This window comes from Meriones unguiculatus, chromosome 11 (assembly GCF_030254825.1).
Source record: "Meriones unguiculatus strain TT.TT164.6M chromosome 11, Bangor_MerUng_6.1, whole genome shotgun sequence".
NCBI lineage: Eukaryota > Metazoa > Chordata > Mammalia > Rodentia > Muridae > Meriones > Meriones unguiculatus.
The window spans coordinates 76,545,363-76,558,212 of NC_083359.1; the positions used below are offsets into that span (position 1 = coordinate 76,545,363).

A 12,850-nucleotide genomic window follows, 5' to 3' on the forward strand; every position below is an offset into this window, starting at 1 on the left:
AAACAAAAACATAACTCTTCAAAATTGTTTTTGCTGAAGAACTTGTCTTTTACAGTCTAGAGTATGATAAGCAAAGACGGCTTTCTTGAATGCTGCCATATGATACCATTCTACTTATCTTTTCCTGGGTGGATGGGGATCTTTACCAAGGTGCTCCAGAAACTCTACCCCAGCGTTAATGTTCACTGTTACACATGCTCATCATCAGCTCTCCCTGGGCACTTGTTCTGCACCAGGCTCTATGGGAGGCCCTGGGGATAGCAGTTAGCAGGATAGACACCGCCTGCCATTCAGATTGCTTGCCACTTTCCAGGCACAGCACATACTACATAAACGAAGGGATGCAGTCCCATGGTGGCAGTGGGGAGAGAGCCACTGGCCCTGCGATAGGCCAGTTCGGCTGACTGGAGAGCCCTATTTTTTCCAAGAAAGAGGCTCAGCTGAAACCCGGATGTTTAGAAGATAGGTGGCCGAGAGAGAGCCAGTGACTGCAGATGTTAGTGGTGGGGGTAGGAGGGAAGGAGCTCCTGGGGAGAGTCAGAGGGCAGCAGGGAGAGCCTTGTCAGTGTGACAAGGAGATAGAACTTTCCCTTTTGAGTGTGGAGAGGGTAGGGAAGCAATTTTTGGAGTGATGATGTGAGCAGGTGCTGGTTTTTAGATGGTGTATCAGAGTGGAGCCAGGTGGCTGTGCCAGGTGGAAATCTAGAGTAACAGGAACCCAAACACACAGGGAAGTTTCTATTTAAAATGGAAGGGGGCTTTAGCCACTTTGTTGGTGAGGCAGCTTGAGAAGAGAGACAACCTAAGATATGCCTATTTAAAGATGGTCTGTATCTCCATTCCCTTCAAGTTACCACAGCAATAACAGAAACGGTTTTGCAAAGTTATAAAGAAGATAGAACCGGAACCAGCAGTCACACATGAGCTTAGACGATGGAAGCGGGCAGGTGGCTAGCTGTGCATTCCGTAGGCCAAAGAAAGCTGACCGCCAGGGAGTGAGCGTGGAGCCGTGTGATCCCACCACAGACCTCTCCGCTGGGACCGGCCTGCATCAGATGTATTAATGTTAATGTTGAATACTGACCTAATCAAATGTGACACACCTGTATCTGAGAAGTGGGAAGGGTTGCAGGGCTGCGAACTCCATGGTCTAGGGCCGAATCCCAGTCTGATAGTGCTGCACTGTCAAGTGAAGTCGGAGGACAAAAGTCAGCATGGGAAGATACAAACTTGCAACTTCAGAAGTGGAGACAGTCCCAGAAGGAGCTGAGGTGATGGGAAGGCATATGGAGCAGGCGAGAACTGCAGTTTAGCCTAAAATCACTGTCGGACTGTTTTGCTCTCTAAGCTGTGTGTTTATGTATCTGATAAAAATAAAGGGAAGAAATATGGGCCTTGGCCTGATGCATGTGCTGTATAGGAGAATAGCCACCATCCTCATGTGGCTACTGAGCATGTGGGATATAGCCAGACTGAATGAAGATGTGCTGTGAGCCAAAAATGAATGCTTGAGTTTGAAGCAGAGGGGCAGAGGAGTTTATTAACAATCGTTATATTACACGCTGAGGTGATATTTTGGATATAGTAGACTGGATAAAAGATAGTTAGAAATTAATTTCAGAGGCCATCTGGTATAGCACTTACCCAGTGCGCAGTCCTCAGCCCTGCATTAGCCAGGTCTGGTGGGTCACACATTTGGAGGATAGAGGCAGGAGGGTCGGAAGTCAAGGATCAGTCTTGTAAGTTCAAGGCCAGCCTGGACTACCTGAGAAAGCCTGGCTCAATTTGAAAAACCTTTGAGAAAGCACAGCCGCCAGAAAATGCAGAGTGGCATTGTGACCCGCATGGTATTTCTGTTGGGCAGAAGCTTGGTCGTGGATGTGCTTAGCTGAGGATTGAGGGAGGTGCCTGTTTTAGCTTTAGTAAAACAGTTACACCCAGCACACACAGTGGCCCTTGTTTTCAGTTGCTTGGCCTACCATAGGACCAAAGTGCTGCCAGGATCCAGGAAAACTCAGGTATAGAACAAAGGCTTATCTACCTAGTTGTCAGTGTGCAGTGTGATAGTTGACTTAAAGAGGATTTGGTGGCTCCAGATCCTGAGGGACTGTCATGTGTCCTTTGTGGGCTTGTACCCAGAGCAGTGGTTTATAGCTGCCAGTGATACTGTCAAAGTAAATAAGGTCTTTGTAGGAAGGCTGTGGTACTAATTGGTACTAATTTTGGCCTCAGACTAGTCATGTACTAGTCAGAAGTTGAAGTCTGGAATGTGCAGTAATTTATGAAATAAGGGTTGCTAGAATACAAGCACAGTATTCAGTGCTGTGTTTTCTAGGAGTCTCCTCCACACACGTAAACACACACACACACCATCCCTACCCTACTCCATACACCATCAGGGATGTTAGGTCTCTGGCTTTTAACTTTTTGTTTTTTTAAGATTTATTTATTATTTATACAGTACTCTGCATGCCTGCATGCACCAATAGAGGACACCAGATCTCATTATAGATGGTTATGGGCCACCATGTGGTTGCTGGGAATTGAACTCAGGGCCTTTGGAAGAGCAGACAGTGCTCTTAACCCCTGAGCCTTCTCTCCAGCCCCCAGCTTTTAACTTCTAAGAAGGCAGAGTGCTTCAAAGGAAAACCTGTCAGATTTAAAGTACACTTCTTAACTCACATTGACAAAAGCACTTTTGTGTATCATGTGCTTCTTGCAGGTCCGCCTTGACAGGAATTGGTTGGTAGAGTCACTCTGTTTAAAAGGTCTCAAAGAGTTGTTCAAGGTAGCAAAGCCTGCCTGTCTGCTGGCACTGTGCCTGAGCTGGCAGTGTTGTACAGTGAGAGCCATACTGCCTTGTCTGCAGTTCTGAATCTACAAATCCAAGGGTTTCATTTGCAGCAGATTCACGCAATGGAAAAACCTCAGCTAAGCTGACTGTTGCTGTGATTCTCATGGGTTCTTCTACAGAAGGACAAGCATGCTTGATGTTAACTAATCTACAGCGTATGAAACTTACCTTTTTTTTTTGAGCATAGATTTTCCAAATTTATTATTATTACTTTTTAAATGTAAGCTGTTCCAAGTATTTGAGGCATTAGAGCAGAACCCTGCCCAGAAGTCCCTTCTTACCTGGCTGGAGATGGAGGCCCAGGCCTAACTTCATCACACAGCACATCCAAGGCTCTGCTTACCACCACACTCTCCTCTCTCTCTCCAGGATGCTGGATGATTTCTCTCACGAGCTGGAGAGCACTCAGTCTCGACTGGACAATGTGATGAAGAAACTTGCAAAAGTGTCTCACATGACCAGTGGTATGTATGTGTAACTCTTGGGAATCCTGCTGAGCTCTGTCTGTAACCCTCTCTTGCCTGAGCCATGTTGTCTGCTGCTCTAGGGTGAGAAAATGGAATCCCAGTGTAGAGGCTGGTGTTGTGGGCCAAACTCTGGAGAAGGGTCTTGTGCCCAACATCTGTTGCTGAGTGTTCTCCCAGTGGAGAAGCTTCCTTGCAATCACAAGATCCTGGTTTTACTCTTTTCTATTCCTCTTGCCACATTCGAGGACTTAACATTTTTCTTCTAATATTTTTATTTTAGCACGTGTGTGTGTGTGTGTGTGTGTGTGTGTTGTGTGTGCGCAGACTTTCTACGGCACATGTGTGCATCAGGCATGGCAGCATGCTCTTTTGCTCACCAGCCCTAGGGAACTTACTTAAAGTTGCCATTGATAAACCAGTTGCTGCTTTCTCTGAACTATCTTCCTTTCATCATTAGAAAAAGTACCTACTACTTCAGACTATGGAGGCCTTATAAAGTGCTGTCCTGGCAAATGTTTGCCGGGCTGGGGATGAAGAAGTAAGTTTCTGGTCAGTTACTGTGTGATGTTTTCTAATGACTACATTAGCCTACATTTTTTTATTATTATTGTTACTACAAATCACCTCCCCTGTAGACAGGAAATGATATATTTTAAGTCAAAACCCAGTATTCCCCCTGTACCTGGAGGGGGTTGCTTGGAGAAAGAACTGAGGCATTTCTTGTGGTTATTTGAGTGCCTTTGGACCATAGGATGCCCTGTCATTAATAGACATCTCCTCCCCAACCCCATTTCCTGACGCTTCATTCCCTTGTTGGTGTCCTTGTCAGGTATAGGTGACGTGGAAGACTGAAATACAAATGCCTGTGTACTCTTCCGCAGTTCTCCTCCCAGCTAAGTTACAGAGTAGTGTCTGGCTTTCATTTCTTAACCAAAAAATTGAGGGTTGTGGGGATAGCTCCACAGAAGAGTACTTAAACCAGGCCTGGGTGAGGCCCCCATGTTCTGTGCCGAGAACCACTGAACGGTGAGCATTGGATGAATAATAATGCAAAAGTGTTTAACAGTGAATTCATGCTCTGTAAATATTTAAAAGTATTGCAAGGTAGAAAAGACCCTAAAGGACAAGGACCCATCAGATCCAAACCAAAAAGAAGCTCATGTCCAGAGTTACTCCTTTTTCTCTAGTCCAAGTGCCGTTCTGCTTCAAGCAGGTTCTTTGCCTGAAGCTGTGCATATGTAGGAAGCAGGCAGCAGCCCCGTGTACCTTCCCCTCCATGAGAGATGGGTTGGAAATTTGTTACCTAGTTCCTCTGTTCTCTCCTCTTCTACCTATAGTCCTCTGGTTCATTTATGTATTTGTTTTATGTATGAGTGCGCTGTACATGTGTGTGCATGTGTGGAGACCAGAGTTCATTTTTATTTTACTGTTTATCTGTCTGTCTGTGGTGTGCTTGTGTGCGCATGTATGTGTAGGTCAGAAGACATCTTGAAGGAACTGGTTCCTTTTCCCGTGTGGGTTCTGGAGATCAAATCAGGTTATCAGGCTCGGCAGCAAGTTCTTCCCCACTCCGCCATCTCGCCGGCCTCTCAGCATTATTATTGTTGTTCTTATTAATTTTTATTTTGTGCGTATTTGTGTTTTACCTGCATATGTCTGTGTGGGATTGTTGGGTCCCCTGGAACTGGAATTATAGACAGTTGTGAGCTACCATGTGGTTGCTGGGAATTGAAACTGGGTCCTCTGGAAGAGCGGCCAGTGCTCTTAACCACTGAACCACCTTTTCAGCCCTGAGCTTTATCTATCATCCACCTATCTATCTATCTATCTATCTATCTGTCTATCTATCCATCCATCCATCCATCCATCCATCCATCTATCTATCTTGAGGCTAAGCCGCTCATTAACCTGAACCTCACCATTTTGGCAATCTATCTATCTTGAGGCTAAGCTGCTCATTAACCTGAACCTCACCATTTTGGCCAGCCTGGTTGACCAGTGTGAAGACCTACCTCTGTTTCCTTTCCTTTCCCCAACCCAGCACTTTGGGTCTAGGCCCATGCCAGCACGCTTGGTGCGGGGGATCCGAACTCAGCTTCTCATGCTTAACCAGTACTCTTCACCCCTGGAGTCTTTCTCCTCAGAATCCGTGTATTTTGAAAAAGAATGTTGCTTTAAGGCAGTATCGCATAACCGGTTTAAGCACCAGGCCTGTCACCGTGTGTGTGGTAGTTGTGCAGTCACGTAACTCCTTCAGCATCCGCTCTGTCAGGGACGAGCGAGTGAACAAATGGGATCTGTCCGGGCGTGAAGGAGTAGGGGAAAGTCCTGCGGAGTGTCTGCAGCACCGAAGCTCTCCTATGCTTTATTCCCCTTTCTCCAGGGAGGAAAGTTTGGGAAACAGCATGCGACATATTTGTATACAGGAGAGAGTCACGACTGCTCCGCTGTCTACTGGGCGAACAGAGCAGTTAGCGTGAAACACCCTCCGTGTTAACTTTTGCTACCAAAGAAATACTGCTTCATGTCGGCCTTAGTTTATTGACCAGGCAGTTTGTAATTGTCTCTTTTCTCTTCCATAACTTTTGGTTGAGTTCATTGCTTTGCTATCAAACCTGTACATACAGACAGTCTCAAAACATCAGGGTTTGATGGAGCAGCTCTGGGAACACGCCAGTGGCTCTTGAGAGCCAGGCCCACCCATCCCTTCTTGGCTGGCTGCTTCATTGGAGAAGTGGGCCAAGACCCCACACTTTTTTGTAAATGACCCTAGAGAGCCAGTAATTTGCCTTTCTCTTACCCAGAGAAAAAATACTCTTTTGAATAATGCCAGGGTTTCCCCACCCCCCAACAGTCTGATCGTTTTTTTTCTTTTGAAGACAGGAAAATATTTGGGGAAGAAACTACCATTGGAGTTCCTTTTGTTCTGAGCTTGCTTCTAGCAGGACATACAGCTCAGTGGTGGAGCACAAGCTTCAGCTGAGTGCCATGCCTGCTACTGGAAAACTGTAGTTAGGACCCCTTCCTTGTGTGCTTGAAGCCATACAACAAGTGTTGAGATGTGTGCTGGGGCCATAGTGCCCTAGGGTTGCCTCATTCATGCCTCACAGAAGCAGCTTAGCCACTTCAAAGAAAATGGCTTTCACAGTGCAGGCCCGGGCTGTGTTAGTTCCTGCAGTGGTCTTCGCGATAGAGCCCGTTAGTGCAGTTGCTCCAGAGACCCTGGCTGGAGGAATGCAGAATTTGGACTCTCAAAGCTGGGGCGGGTATAGGAAATCTGGCACTTAGCATGGTGGGATGCTGGAGGGGGGAGGGGCAGGAAGTATGTGTGAGGCTGTGGGAGAGGATGGAGGAAGCAACTCCCTTCTGTGGCTTTGTCTGATAAATAGCAGTTGTTTTTAATAAAAGTGATTGGTAATTGCATTTTTTATATTAATAAGCTTTCTTCTTTTTTGTCTTTGTTTTTGAGACAGGGTCTCTGTATAGCCCTGTCTATACTAGAACTCACGGAGACCTGCCTGCCTGCCTCCCAGGTGCTGGCATTGAAGGTGTAAACATCACACCTTCCCTTCCTTCCTTCCTTCCTTCCTTCCTTCCTTCCTTCCTTCCTTCCTTCCTTCCTTTCTTCCTTCCTCTCTCTCTCTCTCTCTTTCTTTTTTTTAAAGTTGGGTGTCACTGTGAAACCCTGGATGGCTTGGAAGTTGATATGTAGTCCAGGCTGCTTCCCAGTACTGGGATCAAAGGTGTGCACCACCACCCCAGGCCCATTGTATGGGTGTTGACAAAAATACAACAGGTATCCAACCTCATGCTATCATACAAGAGTTTTAGTTCCCTAAAGCTTCTTGGTTAATTTAATTTTTTGAGTTCACGCATAGTATTTGTACATATTGATGAGCTACAGAGGGCTGTTTTGATCAGTGCGTACATCGGGTAGTGATCAAGTGAGGGACATGGAATATCCAGTGCACCTTAACATGTTTCTGTTTCTCCCACGGTCACTGACAGGCTGGCTGAGCCTCTGGAAGTAAAACTCACCAGTGCTGGGCTGCCCTTTAACGCAGTGGTTCTCAAGCTGTGGGTTGTGACCCCTTTGGGGGGGCGGGCTGTCAAATGACCCTTTTACAATCAGATATGTACATTCCGATTTATAACAGTAGCACAGCCGTGAAGTAGCAGTGAAAACTTGATGGTTGGCTGTCACTCTAACACGAGCAACTGCACTAAAGTCGCAGCATTAGGAACAGTGAGAACCAGTGCTCTGACAGGTTCTGTTTTGGAGTTGTCCACACGGACACTGCAGCAGCTGGCCAGTCACAGCTCATGGTTCCCAGCTACACAAGGTTGCAGTGGCGGCCACTGCTGGGACTAAGGTAGAGGAAGGAATCACAAACTCACAGACGCGATTCCCACGATTTGTCTGTAGGTTTTCTGTTGTTCAGGGAAGCAGCCCCCTCCATGAGGGACTGGAAACTACAGTCCAGTATCTCTACAGATGGTGAGTGCTAGAGAGCGTGCTTTGAGGCGCTGGCATTTGCCCCGATATAGGCCTCCTCACACCCTTCAGAGCAGCCTTGCTTCAGACAGAAGGAGTGGGCAGACCTGCACCCTGGTTACTGGGCGAGCTTCTGGTGTGGGGGTAGGCAAGGCGTTGGCCCAGTAAGAATGTGTTTGCGGCGCTTCTTGGCATTCACAGCTAAGACGCTGATCCCGTGGCATGCGTGAAGTACGTGAGTTGCTCTGTGGAGAGTGCGCCATTTCCCCAAATTCAGACCATCCTACAGTGTGCTTATGGAAGCTGCGCCAGGCTGAAGTCTGGAGCGCTCCAGGAGACCTTAACACCCTCCATACCTTTTCGTTCCATACCTTTATGCTTCCGTGGTGTCTCACTCCTACCAGCTGGCTGCCTTTCCAGATGATGACGCGTACGAGCGTGTGGGGGCTGGAGGTCAAGCCTGAGGGTCTTCCTCGGTCACCTTCTGCCTTCTTATTTTTACTTGTCATTTTTGCTAGAATGGCTGGCCAACAGGATCTCAAGGCTCTGCCTCTCTCTGCTGCCCACCAGCACTGGGTTCCAGCTGCGTGCTACCATGTCTTCTTTTTCCCTGGGTTCAGGGAGGTGGATTTCATTCCTGTGCAGCAGAGAGTTCTGTACTCCATTGTCCCTCATCATCGCTCTTTGCTTTTTGTCCTGTAACAATTTGTATAGCTCTGGCTGATTTGGTATTTGTTGTGTAGCCTGGGCTGTCTCTCTGTGGGAATCCTCCTGTTTCAGCCTTCTTAGTGCTGACTTAACAGGCATACCCAGCATGCCTTGCTTCTCAGTAACATTCTTTTGTCTCATCCTGGTCCTTTGTGGAGGACACTAGAACTTGCTAGTGGAAATGCCACTTGCATGGTCCACACTTCTCCAAGTTATATAAGCATCCTAATGGTGGTGTCTCCGTGAGTGCCTCAGGCTTGGCCCGGCACAGTGTGTGATGCAGTGGTTATTTAACCTTTACAGGGGTTTTGTGGGCAGCTGCTGGACACTCAGGATGTGGGCTTCAGCAGCATCCCTGGGCCTGTCTGCCCTTCTGTCTTACACCCATAGAGAGGAACTCTGTCCTCTCTGTATCCTGTGCCACTTGCTCCCAACTCTTGGGCTGAAGGTTTCAGAAAGCGTTGGATGTCATTTACAGATATACGGTGTAAGTTGTCTGAGTGCCGTCCCTGGCTCAGGAGTCCAGGTGTGATAGGAAATCAATCATTCTCTGCTGTGGGAGCTTGCTTCTCAGCTGTTCATTTCCTGAAACGACCTGCAGTGGATTTCATCTTCTATCCACCCTCTCATAGGGCTCACGAAGAGAAGAGCATGCGCATTGCGTTCTTTGGTGGGAGATTAAAGCAGGAGGGCTTTGATCTGTCACACTGGTGCCAGCAGCCTTTTCCCTGGTGCAGCAACCACCAGCAGAAAGCTAAGATCCATAGACTTTAGCTAAAGGCTCAGGACTCAAAGCCTACACTTCCTGACAGAGTTGTAGATTGTTGTAGTTGTAGGGGTCTGAAGTGTAGACCCCCAGAACGGTAAGGGAGCCTGGTGCCTGGGCAGGGTCAGGGTCCGCTCTGCCCCTTCATGTGCATGCTTTGCCCCTCCTCTGCTTCTGCGGTGCTGTCCTTAACTCTGAGTCCCCGCGTCCCAGGGAGGGGAGTGCCTGAGGTCATCTCTGTGTCCTGCCTTCCAGATCGGCGCCAGTGGTGTGCCATAGCCATCCTCTTTGCAGTCCTGTTGGTCGTGCTGATCCTCTTCCTAGTGCTGTGATGATGGCCCTCCTCAGGCCCTTGTGCACGCGGACCGAGGGGAGAGGGGAAGCTCGCACTCCGCCACGGACATTCCTCTCCCAGAAACACGCCTCTGCCCTGCTTCCTCTGTGTGACTCCACCACCGAGACGGCCCTCTCTCCCAGCGCTGGAAGGGCAAGCTTGGAAGAGGAAGAGGTGACTGCACTCCTGGCTACATAGCAGAAGCCCCGGCTGCCCTTTCTTCCTGAGGACAGCTAGCCACTGCTTTGCCTTACTGGACCTGGCTCCTTGAGGAAGGAAGGACTCAGAGTCATCAGAAGAAACTATGGACTCACTCACTCACTCTGTCACTCATTCTGTTGGTCTCTGGCAGCCTTTCCTTCTTCTCAGACCCTTTCCCTGCTTCAATGGGTGCCACTGTCCCTTCAAAAGAAATCTGGCAAGAATGAGGGCATCTAGGGATATACATTTCCCATTGCTGTTGCATTTCTTAGACCCAAGAGCTGGCTGAGGACAGAAGCCTCAGAAACGCCTCGTGACAGAAATGCAGAGCTTCATTTTGCTGGGCGAGACCTGAGATTAAATTGCTCTTCGGGGTGTCTTTGTGGCAGGGTTACGCAACCGGAAGTAGTGAAATCCCTGGGGGCTTGGGAGTGCTGATGACAAATGGCTTCAATGGACAGGAGCAGTTGAGAGCAGCAGTACCTGCGTTGGTCCAGCTTATCGAGGGGCTGGTGGCGTCTCCAGAGGCCAGGCCAGACCTGCCGACTTGCTCTGTCCCAGGGCCTTCTCCCAGAGGTGCGGCCTGCGTATTTAGCGTGCCCCTCCACACAGTGTGGGACAGCATAGCAGCACTCTGCTGGGTGGGACATGCCTCCTCCTTGATGCTGTTGTGATGGCACATTCATTATGTTCGTGCAGAAACTATCCTGACACAAAGGCTGGTTCTGGACCAGAGGTCCCTCACTCTGTGAGTAACAGCATGGATGGGTAAGAGAACCTGAGACTCTGGTCTCTGAGATGACAGCTTGACTTCATCCTCCGTTTGAATAACTGAGCCAGTCCAAATTCACTGACAGATGGTTTATTGGGTTGAAGTAGCTGAAACCGCTGACACTAAACTTCAGGCACTGGTGACTTCTTAGATGCCTCAGATGTGCGCACACATGAGGGATTTTTTTATAACATCCCTGACGTATAATCTGGTATTAAAGTAGCTGTCAGGGCCAGAGCCAGCCTTTCACAAGGGAGGCTACGCTCAGTCTTCTGTGCTGGGAAGAGCAGCATCTGGACAGCTTGACCTTTGACCTCCCTTGCTTTGCCTTTCTGTGCATTCCTTAGCACGCTGACTTTTAAAAAAATCCTGGGTTGTTCATATTCCTTGGGATTTTGATTTTTGGGTCCCTATTTTGTTTTGTTTTGTTATTCCCAATGATGTGCTTGCCCGGCTAACTTTTAAATTGCACTTTTAAATAAATATTTGTAACAATTTTTAAAAGAAGGATATTTTATCTCCTTTAGGATCATGATAGGTAATCTACCTGTTGGTAAAAGCTAAGAGAAGATTTGCAGAACCAAAAGGGTGGTCAGCACCGTGTTTACATTCAGCTCTGGTGTTTGAAACAGAGATGATATTTCTTTTCAGATTAGGAGAAAATGTGAATATTACAAAGGGCTTCAATGTAGGGTTCTGTGTTATTTATGTTTTACGAAATTTTAAGGTTTTGAATAGTCTTCTGTGAACTTAGACCATGCACAGCCCTTAGATTTGCATTAAAATATAGAAGCCTTTTGTTAGAAATCAGTGTGGGCCTTGTCTGAATACTGTAACCCACACCACACATTACAAAGCCCTGAGCAGTCCAAGAATTAAAATCACCCGACTCAAAGCATGTTGTCTGCCGGGAGAAGGGTGTCAGAAGTGCCCACAGCTGTGGTAAGATTCCCCCACCAGCTCAGAGACAGAGGTTTGCCACTCTGGACTTAGTTTCATTGGATCTGTTTTGAGTTGGTGCGTGGGCCTCACTGACTCACTGTATTTGCTGAACAGTGTTGTTAGACCTGAAACAGGCTGGAGCTGAGCGGCGAGCGTGTAGAGAGATAGTCAACCTCACATGCATGTGTGCTCGCCATGGGCCACACACTCCTGCAGCAGCTGGCTTAGTCCAGGCCCGTCCTGTTGTGCGGTCACCAGGCACAGGGCTCCTTTGAAACTGTGGCCAAGAGGACAGGGACGTACCTTTCTTCCCCAGTGACCCAGAGAGCTGAAGGCATTCTTCCACATGTCCTAGAATAAGGAAGGGACAGCAGGGGTGCCCACGCCGCTTAGGAGTGTCTCTTACAGATGTGCTCTCCTCCGGCCACCCACCTGGCCTTCCACACTTGATCTCACACCATAATGTGCCGGTCAACAGAAAGAGCTGAGTGTGTTTACCGGACAAACGCTTAACTGACTGGGGGTGAGATGGAGGACAGTCCATTGAGAGCACTTGTCAGAGTGCAGATCCAACTGGAAAACCCAAAGCCCTCGAGCGCTCAGCCCTCTCCTCTGATCTCGTCTTTGTTTGGGCTGGGAAACCACAGTGCTCTGTTTGCTCTGGACTGTGAGGCACACGGGGTTGTCGCATATGCCTGAGCATGCATGTTGTATTTTCCTCGGTTTCAGAATTCACGCTCGAGCTGACGCCGGGAGACTTGGTACCGTGCCCATTATTCTCTGCTTTTAGCCAGAGTTAAACAGACTGATGGGTCTGGTAGCCAACAGCTTGGCAACTTCGTGCCTTCTCACCTCATGCGAGTAAGGGCTGTGACGAGGAATCCAGCCCGACTCCAGCAGAAATCTGTCTCTGTTAAGTGTTTACCTTCTGCAAGTACAGGTGCTGAGCCAAAGGCTTTCTTCTGGTGATTTCTCTGCCCACCCCGTGAGACCAGAGGGGCAGGTCCAGAGCTCGAGGGAGGAAGGAGTTGAGGTCGCCTCTGTGGACTCGGGGCCGTTCGGCTTCACCTTGTGCCACAAAGTGAGTTTATAAACGAACCAGAAATGGATGGTCTGGGAAGCAGGTTGTAAAATGGGGAGTGCAGCCATTTCCCTCTGCCTCGCTCTGACTGGAGAGCCTCCCTTCCAAGTTTGTAGGAATGATGGGCTTTTGTTTATTTTTTGAAAGTGTGCATCGTCCATCAAGAGTAGAGAGAGCGTAAAATCAGAGTTCCCACGGGTCAGTCCCTCACTGTGCACCCCAGCCAATCC

General features: G+C 48.3%; 1 protein-coding gene across 1 annotated transcript in view; it reads left to right on the forward strand.

The window, feature by feature from the left end:
* Stx6 (syntaxin 6) overlaps positions 1-11,104 on the forward strand; it is a 41,225-nt gene extending 30,121 nt beyond the window's left edge. The window contains exons 7-8 of the mRNA XM_021660562.2: positions 3,224-3,318; positions 9,546-11,104. Coding sequence (XP_021516237.1) covers positions 3,224-3,318; positions 9,546-9,622 — 172 coding nt within the window. The 3' untranslated portion in view covers positions 9,623-11,104. The remainder of the gene's footprint in view (positions 1-3,223; positions 3,319-9,545) is intronic.
* The last annotated feature ends 1,746 nt before the right edge of the window (positions 11,105-12,850 follow it).